This window comes from Oncorhynchus kisutch, unplaced genomic scaffold (genome assembly GCF_002021735.2).
Source record: "Oncorhynchus kisutch isolate 150728-3 unplaced genomic scaffold, Okis_V2 Okis03b-Okis08b_hom, whole genome shotgun sequence".
NCBI lineage: Eukaryota > Metazoa > Chordata > Actinopteri > Salmoniformes > Salmonidae > Oncorhynchus > Oncorhynchus kisutch.
The window spans coordinates 14,772,864-14,790,732 of record NW_022261980.1 but is presented as its reverse complement, the minus strand read 5'-3'; the positions used below and the strand labels follow the sequence as shown (position 1 = coordinate 14,790,732).

Genomic DNA, 17,869 nt, shown 5'->3' with positions numbered 1-17,869 from the left:
TATATCACTAGGAATTAAACTGTGTCAGTGACCAAGGTTATATCACTAGGAATTAAACTGTGTCAGTGACCAAGGTTATATCACTAGGAATTAAACTGTGTCAGTGACCAAGGTTATATCACTAGGAATTAAACTGTGTTAGTGACCAAGGTTATATCATTAGGAATTAAACTGTGTCAGTGACCAAGGTTATATCACTAGGAATTAAACTGTGTTAGTGACCAAGGTTATATCACTAGGAATTAAACTGTGTCAGTGACCAAGGTTATATCACTAGGAATTAAACTGTGTTAGTGACCAAGGTTATATCACTAGGAATTAAACTGTGTCAGTGACCAAGGTTATATCATATCAATTAAACTGTGTTAGTGACCAAGGTTATATCATTAGGAATTAAACTGTGTCAGTGACCAAGGTTATATCACTAGGAATTAAACTGTGTCAGTGACCAAGGTTATATCACTAGGAATTAAACTGTGTCAGTGACCAAGGTTATATCATTAGGAATTAAACTGTGTCAGTAACCAAGGTTATATCACTAGGAATTAAACTGTGTTAGTGACCAAGGTTATATCATTAGGAATTAAACTGTGTTAGTGACCAAGGTTATATCATTATGAATTAAAATGAGTGTTATTGGGTTAGTGACACAGGTTATATCATTAGGAATTAAAATGAGTGTTATTGGGTTAGTGACACAGGTTATATCATTAGGAATTAAAATGAGTGTTATTGGGTTAGTGACCAAGGTTATATCATTAGGAATTAAAATGAGTGTTATTGGGTTAGTGACCAAGGTTATATCATTAGGAATTAAAATGAGTGTTATTGGGTTAGTGACCAAGGTTATATCATTAGGAATTAAACTGTGTCAGTGACCAAGGTTATATCATTAGGAATTAAACTGTGTCAGTGACCTAAACTGTGTCAGTAATTCCTAATGATATAACCTTGGTCACTAACCCAATAACACTCATTTTAATTCCTAATGATATAAACCAAGGTGGCATAGCAGTTCAGACGTCTTTTGTCCTCGTCTTGTCGTGTCCTGTATATATATATATTTACAACTTTTTCACATACATTTTATTTTTATTTTCCATCAACTCATCTTCAAAACACTCTCCTGCAACCCGCCTCACCAATGTATATTTATAAAAAAGTATTATTTACCTCAGATCTGTAATCCTCCAAGAAGCTAGCCAGAAACTCCAAGAAGCTAGCCTGAAACTAGCCAGAAGCTAATCCAGAAGCTAGTTCAGAAGCTAGTTAGCTCCTTTACTGGCAAATCGTTAGTATTCAGCTAACCACGGTTTGTGGTCATCAGCTATCCTTTAGCTCGAAAATCTATCGCCAGTTCTGTACGGCGCAGCGCGGCTCGGAACGGAACATACCGGACCAATTTTTCTCTCCATGTCCCTGGATTTCGACTGCTCTCTGGACATTCATACCCGGATCTCACAGCTAGCTAGCTGCTATCCGTGTGACCATCGGCCTTCGTCGATTCCGGAGCAAACATCAATTATTCCGGAGCTAGCAAGCTCCGTCAATCACTCCTGAGTTCCATCAATCACACCTGGGCTGCAGTCACCTATCCGGACCCGTTTTACTGCCTTCGCGGAGCCCCACCGGGCCTTCACAACTGGACTGCCGACGTTATCTACCCGAAGGAGTTATTCGGCCGGCTCCTCCGTCGCGACGTTACCTGAACGCCCATCTGCGGCCTGCTAACCGTTAGCTGTCTTACCGGCTGCTATCTGAATAGACAATCGGACAATTTTTTTATTATTTTTTTTTTAAAATTATTATTTTTAAAATTATTATTATTATCTTTTCTTCTTGGGCCTCTATAACTATATCTATTGTTTTTATTTTTGTTGTTGTTGTGTGATTTGGATTAATCCCCTCTACCACACGGAACCCCACTAATCTACTGACGGAACGTAAGGGGTGGCTAACAGACCTCCATCCTATGCTAGCTTGCTACCGATGCCCTGGCTAGCTGTCTAAATCACCAACCAACCTCTCCACTCACCGGACCCTTTTGATCACTCGACTAAGCATGCCTCTCCTTAATGTCAATATGTCTTGTCCATTTCTGTTCTGGTTAGTGTTTATTGGCTTATTTCACTGTAGAGCCTCTAGTCCTGCTCACTATACCTTATCCAACCTATTAGTTCCACCACCCACACATGCAATGACATCTCCTGGTTTCAACGATGTTTCTAGAGACAATATCTCTCTCTTCATCACTCAATAGCTAGGTTTACCTCCACTATATTCACATCCTACCATACATTTGTCTGTACATTATACCTTGATGCTATTTTATCGCCCCCAGAAACCTCCTTTTACTCTATGTTCCAGACGTTCTAGACGACCAATTCTCATAGCTTTTAGCCGTACCCTTATTCTACTCCTCCTATGTTCCTCTGGCGATGTAGAGGTGAATCCAGGCCCTGCAGTGCCTAGCTCCACTCCTATTCCCCAGGCGCTCTCTTTTGACGACTTCTGTAACCGTAATAGCCTTGGTTTCATGCATGTTAACATTAGAAGCCTCCTCCCTAAGTTTGTTCTATTCACTGCTTTAGCACACTCTGCCAACCCGGATGTTCTAGCTGTGTCTGAATCCTGGCTTAGGAAGACCACCAAAAATTCTGAAGTTTTAATTCCAAACTACAACATTTTCAGACAAGATAGAACTGCCAAAGGGGGCGGTGTTGCAATCTACTGCAAAGATAGCCTGCAGAGTTCTGTCCTACTATCCAGGTCTGTACCCAAACAATTTGAACTTCTACTTTTAAAAATCCACCTCTCTAAAAACAAGTCTCTCACTGTTGCCGCCTGCTATAGACCACCCTCTGCCCCCAGCTGTGCTCTGGACACCATATGTGAACTGATTGCCCCCCATCTATCTTCAGAGTTCGTGCTGCTAGGCGACCTAAACTGGAACATGCTTAACACCCCAGCCATCCTACAATCTAAACTTGATGCCCTCAATCTCACACAAATTATCAATGAACCTACCAGGTACCTCCCCAAAACCTTAAACACGGGCACCCTCATAGATATCATCCTAACCAACTTCCCCTCTAAATACACCTCTGCTGTCTTCAACCAAGATCTCAGCGATCACTGCCTCATTGCCTGCATCCGTAATGGGTCAGCGGTCAAACGACCGCCACTCATCACTGTAAAACGCTCCCTGAAACACTTCTGCGAGCAGGCCTTTCTAATCGACCTGGCCGGGGTATCCTGGAAGGATATTGATCTCATCCCGTCAGTAGAGGATGCCTGGATATTTTTTAAAAATGCCTTCCTAACCATCCTAAATAAACATGCCCCATTCAAGAAATTTAGAACCAGGAACAGATATAGCCCTTGGTTCTCCCCAGACCTGACTGCCCTTAACCAACACAAAAACATCCTATGGCGTTCTGCATTAGCATCGAACAGCCCCCGTGATATGCAGCTGTTCAGGGAAGCTAGAAATCATTATACACAGGCAGTTAGAAAAGCCAAGGCTAGCTTTTTCAAGCAGAAATTTGCTTCCTGCAACACTAACTCAAAAAAGTTCTGGGACACTGTAAAGTCCATGGAGAATAAGAACACCTCCTCCCAGCTGCCCACTGCACTGAAGATAGGAAACACTGTCACCACTGATAAATCCACCATAATTGAGAATTTCAATAAGCATTTTTCTACGGCTGGCCATGCTTTCCACCTGGCTACTCCTACCCCGGACAACAGCACTGCACCCCCAACAGCAACTCGCCCAAGCCTTCCCCATTTCTCCTTCTCCCAAATCCATTCAGCTGATGTTCTGAAAGAGCTGCAAAATCTGGACCCCTACAAATCAGCCGGGCTAGACAATCTGGACCCTTTCTTTCTAAAATTATCTGCCGAAATTGTTGCCACCCCTATTACTAGCCTGTTCAACCTCTCTTTCGTGTCGTCTGAGATTCCCAAAGATTGGAAAGCAGCTGCGGTCATCCCCCTCTTCAAAGGGGGGGACACTCTTGACCCAAACTGCTACAGACCTATATCTATCCTACCGTGCCTTTCTAAGGTCTTCGAAAGCCAAGTAAACAAACAGATTACCGACCATTTCGAATCTCACCATACCTTCTCTGCTATGCAATCTGGTTTCAGAGCTGGTCATGGGTGCACCTCAGCCACGCTCAAGGTCCTAAACGATATCTTAACCGCCATCGATAAGAAACATTACTGTGCAGCCGTATTCATTGATCTGGCCAAGGCTTTCGACTCTGTCAATCACCATATCCTCATCGGCAGACTCGACAGCCTTGGTTTCTCAAATGATTGCCTCGCCTGGTTCACCAACTACTTCTCTGATAGAGTTCAGTGTGTCAAATCGGAGGGTCTGCTGTCCGGACCTCTGGCAGTCTCTATGGGGGTGCCACAGGGTTCAATTCTTGGACCGACTCTCTTCTCTGTATACATCAATGAGGTCGCTCTTGCTGCTGGTGAGTCCCTGATCCACCTCTACGCAGACGACACCATTCTGTATACTTCCGGCCCTTCTCTGGACACTGTGTTAACAACCCTCCAGGCAAGCTTCAATGCCATACAACTCTCCTTCCGTGGCCTCCAATTGCTCTTGAATGCAAGTAAAACTAAATGCATGCTCTTCAACCGATCGCTGCCTGCACCTACCCGCCTGTCCAACATCACTACTCTGGACGGCTCTGACTTAGAATACGTGGACAACTACAAATACTTAGGTGTCTGGTTAGATTGTAAACTCTCCTTCCAGACCCATATCAAACATCTCCAATCCAAAGTTAAATCTAGAATTGGCTTCCTATTTCGCAACAAAGCATCCTTCACTCATGCTGCCAAACATACCCTTGTAAAACTGACCATCCTACCAATCCTCGACTTTGGCGATGTCATTTACAAAATAGCCTCCAATACCCTACTCAACAAATTGGATGCAGTCTATCACAGTGCAATCCGTTTTATCACCAAAGCCCCATATACTACCCACCATTGCGACCTGTACGCTCTCGTTGGCTGGCCCTCGCTTCATACTCGTCGCCAAACCCACTGGCTCCATGTCATCTACAAGACACTGCTAGGTAAAGTCCCCCCTTATCTCAGCTCGCTGGTCACCATAGCATCTCCCACCTGTAGCACACGCTCCAGCAGGTATATCTCTCTAGTCACCCCCAAAACCAATTCTTTCTTTGGCCGCCTCTCCTTCCAGTTCTCTGCTGCCAATGACTGGAACGAACTACAAAAATCTCTGAAACTGGAAACACTTATCTCCCTCACTAGCTTTAAGCACCAACTGTCAGAGCAGCTCACAGATTACTGCACCTGTACATAGGCCACCTATAATTTAGCCCAAACAACTACCTCTTTCCCAACTGTATTTAATTTTAATTTATTTATTTATTTTGCTCCTTTGCACCCCATTATTTTTTTATTTCTACTTTGCACATTCTTCCATTGCAAAACTACCATTCCAGTATTTTACTTGCTATATTGTATTTACTTTGCCATCTTGGCCTTTTTTGCCTTTACCTCCCTTCTCACCTCATTTGCTCACATTGTATATAGACTTGTTTATACTGCATTATTGACTGTATGTTTGTTTTTACTCCATGTGTAACTCTGTGTCGTTTTATCTGTCGAACTGCTTTGCTTTATCTTGGCCAGGTCGCAATTGTAAATGAGAACTTGTTCTCAACTTGCCTACCTGGTTAAATAAAGGTAAAATAAATAAATAAAAAAAAGGAATTAAAATGAGTGTTATTGGGTTAGTGACCAAGGTTATATCATTAGGAATTAAAATGAGTGTTATTGGGTTAGTCAACCAGCAGAGGAAGTAAAGGACCACACACACACACACACACACACACACACACACACACACACACACACACACACACACACACACACACACAGACAGACAGACCAGACCAGACCAACACCAGGTTTGTTCACACTGGGTTTGAGACTACAGAGATTAGGACCAGAACACAAGGTTTGTTCCACTGGGATCGAGACTACAGAGATTAGGACCAGAACACCAGGTTTGTTCCACTGGGAATGAGACTACAGAGATTAGGACCAGAACACAAGGTTTGTTCCACTGGGATTGAGACTACAGAGATTAGGACCAGAACACAAGGTTTGTTCAACTGGGATTGAGACTACAGAGATTAGGACCAGAACACCAGGTTTGTTCCACTGGGATTGAGACTACAGAGATTAGGACCAGAACACAAGGTTTGTTCCACTGGGATCGAGACTACAGAGATTAGGACCAGAACATAGGGTTTGTTCCACTGTGATTGAGACTACAGAGATTAGGACCAGAACACCAGGTTTGTTCCACTGGGATTGAGACTACAGAGATTAGGACCAGAACACAAGGTTTGTTCCACTGGGATTGAGACTACGACAACACACCACCATCACAACCATCATGGGATTAGGATTGAATTGATCATCCGCCCATGAAACAGGAAACAGAATCTTACTATTAATGCTACTCTTACGGTCTATGGAGTCAGCGAACACTTCCCCATAGATCATCCAGTAAGGCATGTAGAAGATGTTCCTGGCCAGACGCCATGTTGGGATCTCATCAGGGTGCAGGATGGCCTGCCGCGCCACGCCGAAACTCATCAACACCACCAGCATGATCACCACGAAGTACAACATGTCAATCATCTGGAGGACATAGAACCCAACATGTCAGTCATCTGGAGGACATAGAACCCAACATGTCAGTCATCTGGAGGACATAGAACCCAACACGGACATAGAACACAACATGTCAGTCATCTGGAGGACATAGAACACAACATGTCAGTCATCTAGAGGACATAGAACACAACATGTCAGTCATCTAGAGGACATAGAACACAACATGTCAGTCATCTAGAGGACATAGAACACAACATGTCAGTCATCTAGAGGACATAGAACACAACATGTCAGTCATCTAGAGGACATAGAACACAACATGTCAGTCATCTGGAGGACATAGAACACAACATGTCAGTCATCTAGAGGACATAGAACACAACATGTCAGTCATCTAGAGGACATAGAACACAACATGGACATAGAACACAACATGGACATAGAACACAACATGGACATAGAACACAACATGTCAGTCATCTAGAGGACATAGAACACAACATGTCAGTCATCTGGAGGACATAGAACACAACATGTCAGTCATCTAGAGGACATAGAACACAACATGTTAGTCATCTAGAGGACATAGAACACAACATGTCAGTCATCTAGAGGACATAGAACACAACATGTCAGTCATCTGGAGGACATAGAACACAACATGTCAGTCATCTAGAGGACATAGAACACAACATGTCAGACATCTGGAGGACATAGAACACACCATGGACATAGAACACAACATGGACATAGAACACAACATGGACATAGAACACAACATGGACATAGAACACAACACGTCAGTCATCTGGAGGACATAGAACACAACATGTCAGTCATCTGGAGGACATAGAACACAACATGTCAGTCATCTAGAGGACATAGAACACAAAATGTCAGTCATCTGGACATAGAACACAACATGTCAGTCATCTGGAGGACATAGAACACAACATGTCAGTCATCTAGAGGACATAGAACACAACATGTCAGTCATCTAGAGGACATAGAACACAACATGTCAGTCATCTGGAGGACATAGAACACACCATGGACATAGAACACAACATGTCAGTCATCTAGAGGACATAGAACACAACATGGACATAGAACACAACATGGACATAGAACACAACATGTCAGTCATCTGGAGGACATAGAACACACCATGGACATAGAACACAACATGGACATAGAACACAACATGTCAGTCATCTAGAGGACATAGAACACAACATGTCAGTCATCTGGAGGACATAGAACACAAAATGTCAGTCATCTAGAGGACATAGAACACAACATGGACATAGAACACAACATGGACATAGAACACAACACGTCAGTCATCTGGAGGACATAGAACACAACATGTCAGTCATCTGGAGGACATAGAATACACCATGGACATAGAACACAACATGGACATAGAACACAAATGGACATAGAACACAACACGTCAGTCATCTGGAGGACATAGAACACAACATGTCAGTCATCTAGAGGACATAGAACACAACATGTCAGTCATCTGGAGGACATAGAACACAACATATCAGTCATCTGGAGGACATAGAACACAACATGTCAGTCATCTAGAGGACATAGAACACAACATGTCAGTCATCTGGAGGACATAGAACACAACATGTCAATCATCTAGAGGACATAGAACACAACATGTCAGTCATCTAGAGGACATAGAACACAACATGTCAGTCATCTGGAGGACATAGAACACAACATGTCAGTCATCTAGAGGACATAGAACACAACATGTCAGTCATCTGGAGGACATAGAACACAACATGTCAATCATCTAGAGGACATAGAACACAACATGTCAGTCATCTAGAGGACATAGAACACAACATGTCAGTCATCTGGAGGACATAGAACACAACATGTCAGTCATCTGGAGGACATAGAACACAACATGTCAGTCATCTGGAGGACATAGAACACAACATGTCAATCATCTAGAGGACATAGAACACAACATGTCAGTCATCTAGAGGACATAGAACACAACATGTCAGTCATCTGGAGGACATAGAACACAACATGTCAGTCATCTGGAGGACATAGAACACAACATGTCAGTCATCTGGAGGACATAGAACACAACGTGTCAGTCATCTAGAGGACATAGAACACAACATGGACACAGAACACAACATGGACATAGAACACAACACGTCAGTCATCTAGAGGACATAGAACACAACATGGACATAGAACACAACACGTCAGTCATCTGGAGGACATAGAACACAACATGTCAGTCATCTGGAGGACATAGAACACAACATGTCAGTCATCTAGAGGACATAGAACACAACATGTCAGTCATCTGGAGGACATAGAACACAACATGCCAGTCATCTAGAGGACATAGAACACAACATGTCAGTCATCTAGAGGACATAGAACACAACATGTCAGTAATCTGGAGGACATAGAACACAACACGGACATAGAACACAACATGGACATAGAACACAACACGTCAGTCATCTGGAGGACATAGAACACAACATGTCAGTAATCTGGAGGACATAGAACACAACATGGACATAGAACACAACATGGACATAGAACACAACATGGACATAGAACACAACATGGACATAGAACACAACATGTCAGTCATCTGGAGGACATAGAACACAACATGTCAGTCATCTGGAGGACATAGAACACAACATGGACATAGAACACAACATGTCAGTCTTCTGGAGGACATAGAACACAACATGTCAGTCATCTGGAGGACATAGAACACAACATGTCAGTCATCTGGAGGACATAGAACACAACATGTCAGTCATCTAGAGGACATAGAACACAACATGTCAGTCATCTGGAGGACATAGAACACAACATGCCAGTCATCTAGAGGACATAGAACACAACATGTCAGTCATCTAGAGGACATAGAACACAACATGTCAGTCATCTGGAGGACATAGAACACAACATGTCAGTCATCTAGAGGACATAGAACACAACATGTCAGTCATCTAGAGGACATAGAACACAACATGTCAGTCATCTAGAGGACATAGAACACAACATGTCAGTCATCTGGAGGACATAGAACACAACATGTCAGTCATCTAGAGGACATAGAACACAACATGTCAGTCATCTAGAGGACATAGAACACAACATGTCAGTCATCTGGAGGACATAGAACACAACATGTCAGTCATCTGGAGGACATAGAACACAACATGTCAGTCATCTGGAGGACATAGAACACAACATGTCAGTCATCTGGAGGACATAGAACACAACATGTCAGTCATCTGGAGGACATAGAACACACCATGTCAGTAATCTGGAGGACATAGAACACAACATGTCAGTCATCTGGAGGACATAGAACACAACATGTCAGTAATCTGGAGGACATAGAACACAACATGTCAGTCATCTGGAGGACATAGAACACAACATGTCAGTAATCTGGAGGACATAGAACACAACATGTCAGTAATCTGGAGGACATAGAACACAACATGTCAGTAATCTGGAGGACATAGAACACAACATGGACATAGAACACAACATGGACATAGAACACAACATGGACATAGAACACAACATGTCAGTCATCTGGAGGACATAGAACACAACACGTCAGTCATCTGGGGCCGATTCAGACTGACGAAATCTATTCCTGTTGATTTAAGCACTTCTCAGTAGTTGGTATTCAGACCTACCGTATGCAGGTGCTTAACAGGATTTACAGGCATGGTTCCCTTGCACGCACTGAATGAATTTAATTAAATTGAATTGAATTGGCTCTCACAGACCTTTAACTTCTTCTTTAAGAGGCTCCTCTGTCCTCCACTCGTTACCTGTATTAATGGCACCTGTTTGAACTTGTTATCAGTATAAAAGACACCTGTCCACAACCTCAAACAGTCACACTCCAAACTCCACTATGGCCAAGACCAAAGAGCTGTCAAAGGACCTAGTGAATGACCTTCAGAGAGCTGGGACCAAAGTAACAAAGCCTACCATCAGTAACACACTACACCGCCAGGGACTCAAATCCTGCAGTGCCAGACGTGTCCCCCTGCTTAAGCCAGTACATGTCCAGGCCCGTCTGCAGTTTGCTAGAGAGCATTTGGATGATTCAGAAGAAGATTGGGAAAATGTCATATGGTCAGATGAAACCAAAATATAACTTTTTGGTAAAAACTCAACTCGTCGTGGTTGGAGGAGTAAGAATGCTGAGTTGCATCCAAAGAACACCATACCTACTGTGAAGCATGGGGGTGGAAACATCATGCTTTTGGGCTGTTTTTCTGCAAAGGGACCAGGACGACTGATCCGTGTAAAGGAAAGAATGAATGGGGCCATGTATCGTGAGATTTTGAGTGAAAACCTCATTCCATCAGCAAGGGCATTGAAGATGAAATGTGGCTGGGTCTTTCAGCATGACAATGATCCCAAACACACCGCCTGGGCAATGAAGGGGTGGCTTCGTAAGAAGCATTTCAAGGTCCTGGAGTGGCCTAGCCAGTCTCCATATCTCAACTCCAGAGGGAGTTGAAAATCCGTGTTGCCCAGCAACATCCCAGCAACATCACTGCTCTAGAGGAGATCTGCATGGAGGAATGGGCCAAAATACCAGCAACAGTGTGTGAAAAACTTGTGAAGACTTACAGAAAACGTTTGACCTCTGTCATTGCCAACAAAGGGTATATAACAAAGTATTGAGATAAACTTTTGTTATTGACCAAATACTTATTTTCCACCATAATTTGCAAATAAATTCATTAAAAATCCTACAATGTGATTTTCTGGATTTTCTTTTCTCATTTTGTCTGTCATAGTTGAAGTGTATCTGTGATGAAAATTACAGGCCTCTCTCATCTTTTTAAGTGGAAGAACTTGCACAATTGGTGGCTGACTAAATACTTTTTTGCCCCACTGTATATTGTTGAATCAAAAATACAGTCGTTTGATTCTTCCTAAAAGATGTCATAGTCAATTGTTCAAGCCATTAAATATTGGTGAGAAAAGCAATAGGTGGTTTGACCAGTCGTTCTATAGATCTACTCTAATCATCCTCACTAATCATGGAAGCGTGATGCCAACGGTCCTGTCGTTGTGAACCGTGTACCAGGCTCCAGGTTTAAACTGATAAATATGGTCTGTGTAGCGTAACCTTTCAAATAGGCTACATGGTTCGATGAGCATGAAAACGATGTAAAACCATAGGCCATGGTTTTTCAGTGACCACTCCAGCCCCGTCCACAGGGCTGGAGTGGTCACTGAATGGTTATATGAGCATGAAAACAATGTAAAACCATAGGCCATGGCCGTCTCAGTCACCAGATCTCAACCCAATTGAACACTTATGGGAGATTTTGGAGTGGTGACTGAGACCGGTGTTTTCCACCACCATCAACAAAACACCAAACGATGGAATTTCTTGTGGAAGAATGGTGTCTCATCCCTCCAATAGAATGGTGCCTCATCCCTCCAATAGAATGGTGCCTCATCCCTCCAATAGAATGGTGCCTCATCCCTCCAATAGAGAGTTACAGACACTTGTAGAATCTATGACGAGGTGCATTGAAGCTGTTCTGACTGGTGGTGACCCAACGCCCCTATAAACACACTTTATGTTGGCGTTTCCTTTATTTTGACAGTTACCTGTATAAACAGCATATATATATATATATATATATATATACACACACATTTCATAAGGTGGCATAGCAGTTCAGACGTCTTTTGTCCTCGTCTTGTCGTGTCCTGTATATATATATATTTACAACTTTTTCACATACATTTTATTTTTATTTTCCATCAACTCATCTTCAAAACACTCTCCTGCAACCCGCCTCACCAATGTATATTTATAAAAAAGTATTATTTACCTCAGATCTGTAATCCTCCAAGAAGCTAGCCAGAAACTCCAAGAAGCTAGCCTGAAACTAGCCAGAAGCTAATCCAGAAGCTAGTTCAGAAGCTAGTTAGCTCCTTTACTGGCAAATCGTTAATATTCAGCTAACCACGGTTTGTGGTCATCAGCTATCCTTTAGCTCGAAAATCTATCGCCAGTTCTGTACGGCGCAGCGCGGCTCGGAACATACCGGACCAATTTTTCTCTCCATGTCCCTGGACATTCATACCCGGATCTCACAGCTAGCTAGCTGCTATCCGTGTGACCATCGGCCTTCGTCGATTCCGGAGCAAACATCAATTATTCCGGAGCTAGCAAGCTCCGTCAATCACTCCTGAGTTCCATCAATCACACCTGGGCTGCAGTCACCTATCCGGACCCGTTTTACTGCCTTCGCGGAGCCCCACCGGGCCTTCACAACTGGACTGCCGACGTTATCTACCCGATGGAGTTATTCGGCTGGCTCCTCCGTCGCGACGTTACCTGAACGCCCATCTGCGGCCTGCTAACCGTTAGCTGTCTTACCGGCTGCTATCTGAATAGACAATCGGACAATTTTTTTATTATTTTTTTTTTAAATTATTATTTTTAAAATTATTATTATTATCTTTTCTTCTTGGGCCTCTATAACTATATCTATTGTTTTTATTTTTGTTGTTGTTGTGTGATTTGGATTAATCCCCTCTACCACACGGAACCCCACTAATCTACTGACGGAACGTAAGGGGTGGCTAACAGACCTCCATCCTATGCTAGCTTGCTACCGATGCCCTGGCTAGCTGTCTAAATCACCAACCAACCTCTCCACTCACCGGACCCTTTTGATCACTCGACTAAGCATGCCTATCCTTAATGTCAATATGTCTTGTCCATTTCTGTTCTGGTTAGTGTTTATTGGCTTATTTCACTGTAGAGCCTCTAGTCCTGCTCACTATACCTTATCCAACCTATTAGTTCCACCACCCACACATGCAATGACATCTCCTGGTTTCAACGATGTTTCTAGAGACAATATCTCTCTCTTCATCACTCAATACCTAGGTTTACCTCCACTGTATTCACATCCTACCATACATTTGTCTGTACATTATACCTTGATGCTATTTTATCGCCCCCAGAAACCTCCTTTTACTCTATGTTCCAGACGTTCTAGACGACCAATTCTCATAGCTTTTAGCCGTACCCTTATTCTACTCCTCCTATGTTCCTCTGGCGATGTAGAGGTGAATCCAGGCCCTGCAGTGCCTAGCTCCACTCCTATTCCCCAGGCGCTCTCTTTTGACGACTTCTGTAACCGTAATAGCCTTGGTTTCATGCATGTTAACATTAGAAGCCTCCTCCCTAAGTTTGTTCTATTCACTGCTTTAGCACACTCTGCCAACCCGGATGTTCTAGCTGTGTCTGAATCCTGGCTTAGGAAGACCACCAAAAATTCTGAAGTTTTAATTCCAAACTACAACATTTTCAGACAAGATAGAACTGCCAAAGGGGGCGGTGTTGCAATCTACTGCAAAGATAGCCTGCAGAGTTCTGTCCTACTATCCAGGTCTGTACCCAAACAATTTGAACTTCTACTTTTAAAAATCCACCTCTCTAAAAACAAGTCTCTCACCGTTGCCGCCTGCTATAGACCACCCTCTGCCCCCAGCTGTGCTCTGGACACCATATGTGAACTGATTGCCCCCCATCTATCTTCAGAGTTCGTGCTGCTAGGCGACCTAAACTGGAACATGCTTAACACCCCAGCCATCCTACAATCTAAACTTGATGCCCTCAATCTCACACAAATAATCAATGAACCTACCAGGTACCTCCCCAAAACCTTAAACACGGGCACCCTCATAGATATCATCCTAACCAACTTCCCCTCTAAATACACCTCTGCTGTCTTCAACCAAGATCTCAGCGATCACTGCCTCATTGCCTGCATCCGTAATGGGTCAGCGGTCAAACGACCTCCACTCATCACTGTAAAACGCTCCCTGAAACACTTCTGCGAGCAGGCCTTTCTAATCGACCTGGCCGGGGTATCCTGGAAGGATATTGATCTCATCCCGTCAGTAGAGGATGCCTGGATATTTTTTAAAAATGCCTTCCTAACCATCTTAAATAAACATGCCCCATTCAAGAAATTTAGAACCAGGAACAGATATAGCCCTTGGTTCTCCCCAGACCTGACTGCCCTTAACCAACACAAAAACATCCTATGGCGTTCTGCATTAGCATCGAACAGCCCCCGTGATATGCAGCTGTTCAGGGAAGCTAGAAATCATTATACACAGGCAGTTAGAAAAGCCAAGGCTAGCTTTTTCAAGCAGAAATTTGCTTCCTGCAACACTAACTCAAAAAAGTTCTGGGACACTGTAAAGTCCATGGAGAATAAGAACACCTCCTCCCAGCTGCCCACTGCACTGAAGATAGGAAACACTGTCACCACTGATAAATCCACCATAATTGAGAATTTCAATAAGCATTTTTCTACGGCTGGCCATGCTTTCCACCTGGCTACTCCTACCCCGGACAACAGCACTGCACCCCCAACAGCAACTCGCCCAAGCCTTCCCCATTTCTCCTTCTCCCAAATCCATTCAGCTGATGTTCTGAAAGAGCTGCAAAATCTGGACCCCTACAAATCAGCCGGGCTAGACAATCTGGACCCTTTCTTTCTAAAATTATCTGCCGAAATTGTTGCCACCCCTATTACTAGCCTGTTCAACCTCTCTTTCGTGTCGTCTGAGATTCCCAAAGATTGGAAAGCAGCTGCGGTCATCCCCCTCTTCAAAGGGGGGGACACTCTTGACCCAAACTGCTACAGACCTATATCTATCCTACCGTGCCTTTCTAAGGTCTTCGAAAGCCAAGTCAACAAACAGATTACCGACCATTTCGAATCTCACCATACCTTCTCTGCTATGCAATCTGGTTTCAGAGCTGGTCATGGGTGCACCTCAGCCACGCTCAAGGTCCTAAACGATATCTTAACCGCCATCGATAAGAAACATTACTGTGCAGCCGTATTCATTGATCTGGCCAAGGCTTTCGACTCTGTCAATCACCATATCCTCATCGGCAGACTCGACAGCCTTGGTTTCTCAAATGATTGCCTCGCCTGGTTCACCAACTACTTCTCTGATAGAGTTCAGTGTGTCAAGTCGGAGGGTCTGCTGTCCGGACCTCTGGCAGTCTCTATGGGGGTGCCACAGGGTTCAATTCTTGGACCGACTCTCTTCTCTGTATACATCAATGAGGTCGCTCTTGCTGCTGGTGAGTCCCTGATCCACCTCTACGCAGACGACACCATTCTGTATACTTCCGGCCCTTCTTTGGACACTGTGTTAACAACCCTCCAGGCAAGCTTCAATGCCATACAACTCTCCTTCCGTGGCCTCCAATTGCTCTTAAATACAAGTAAAACTAAATGCATGCTCTTCAACCGATCGCTACCTGCACCTACCCGCCTGTCCAACATCACTACTCTGGACGGCTCTGACTTAGAATACGTGGACAACTACAAATACTTAGGTGTCTGGTTAGACTGTAAACTCTCCTTCCAGACCCATATCAAACATCTCCAATCCAAAGTTAAATCTAGAATTGGCTTCCTATTTCGCAACAAAGCATCCTTCACTCATGCTGCCAAACATACCCTTGTAAAACTGACCATCCTACCAATCCTCGACTTTGGCGATGTCATTTACAAAATAGCCTCCAATACCCTACTCAACAAATTGGATGCAGTCTATCACAGTGCAATCCGTTTTATCACCAAAGCCCCATATACTACCCACCATTGCGACCTGTACGCTCTCGTTGGCTGGCCCTCGCTTCATACTCGTCGCCAAACCCACTGGCTCCATGTCATCTACAAGACCCTGCTAGGTAAAGTCCCCCCTTATCTCAGCTCGCTGGTCACCATAGCATCTCCCACCTGTAGCACACGCTCCAGCAGGTATATCTCTCTAGTCACCCCCAAGACCAATTCTTTCTTTGGCCGCCTCTCCTTCCAGTTCTCTGCTGCCAATGACTGGAACGAACTACAAAAATCTCTGAAACTGGAAACACTTATCTCCCTCACTAGCTTTAAGCACCAACTGTCAGAGCAGCTCACAGATTACTGCACCTGTACATAGCCCACCTATAATTTAGCCCAAACAACTACCTCTTTCCCAACTGTATTTAATTTTTATTTATTTATTTATTTTGCTCCTTTGCACCCCATTATTTTTTTATTTCTACTTTGCACATTCTTCCATTGCAAAACTACCATTCCAGTATTTTACTTGCTATATTGTATTTACTTTGCCATCATGGCCTTTTTTTGCCTTTACCTCCCTTCTCACCTCATTTGCTCACATTGTATATAGACTTGTTTATACTGCATTATTGACTGTATGTTTGTTTTTACTCCATGTGTAACTCTGTGTCGTTTTATCTGTCGAACTGCTTTGCTTTATCTTGGCCAGGTCGCAATTTACCTGGTTAAATAAAGGTAAAATAAATAAATAAAAATAAATAAATAGCCAGCCAAGACAGTCAAAACCAAACCAAAGCCTCACCATTTTCCCGATCATCATGACGTAGGGGCCCAGGTACTTGTTGACCCCGAAGATGTCGAGCACCCTGATGTACCAGAAGATAATGTCCACGCAGTAGATGACCCGTCCGATGCCCAACAGGGGCTCGCTCTGCAGCCTCAGCATCAGGCCCAGGAGGAAGGTAAAGATGGCCGCCGCGTCTGTGATGTTCCAGTACTCTTCGGCCCAAACGTTGATCTTCTGCTTCAGCTTCCCCGGCTCTGACATCAGGATCTATATTGGGGCAGCAACAGCAGGGACAGACTAGGATCAGAACTGAGAAATCGGGCCTGGGGGTAAGACATCTACATCGACCCATATTTTCCCTGGAGGCCCTCACACCAGTCTTTTTTTTAACTTGAGGACCCCACATACTGTACATTTTCTTCAATTGTTCTAGACATTCCCTTTCAAATTTTTTCCAGTCGCAGGGTGATGGTGTGAGACGTTACCTGTCTAACTGTGATGATGTGAGACGTTACCCGTCTAACTGTGATGATGTGAGACGTTACCTGTCTGAGATGTTACCTGTCTGAGACGTTACCTGTCTGACTGTGATGATGTGAGACGTTACCTGTCTGACTGCGATGATGTGAGACGTTACCTGTCTGACTGTGATGTGAGACGTTACCTGTCTGACTGTGATGTGAGACGTTACCTGTCTGACTGTGATGATGTGAGACGTTAC

The 17,869-nt window shown here is 43.7% G+C and overlaps 1 protein-coding gene across 1 annotated transcript in view; it reads right to left on the bottom strand.

Annotated features, from left to right (window-relative positions):
• LOC109886492 (transient receptor potential cation channel subfamily M member 1) overlaps positions 1–17,869 on the bottom strand; it is a 90,148-nt gene that overhangs the window by 23,033 nt on the left and 49,246 nt on the right. The window contains exons 21-22 of the mRNA XM_031812755.1: positions 17,164–17,415; positions 6,531–6,705 (exon numbers count right to left, since the gene is read on the bottom strand). Of these exons, the coding sequence (XP_031668615.1) occupies positions 6,531–6,705; positions 17,164–17,415 (427 nt within the window). The remainder of the gene's footprint in view (positions 1–6,530; positions 6,706–17,163; positions 17,416–17,869) is intronic.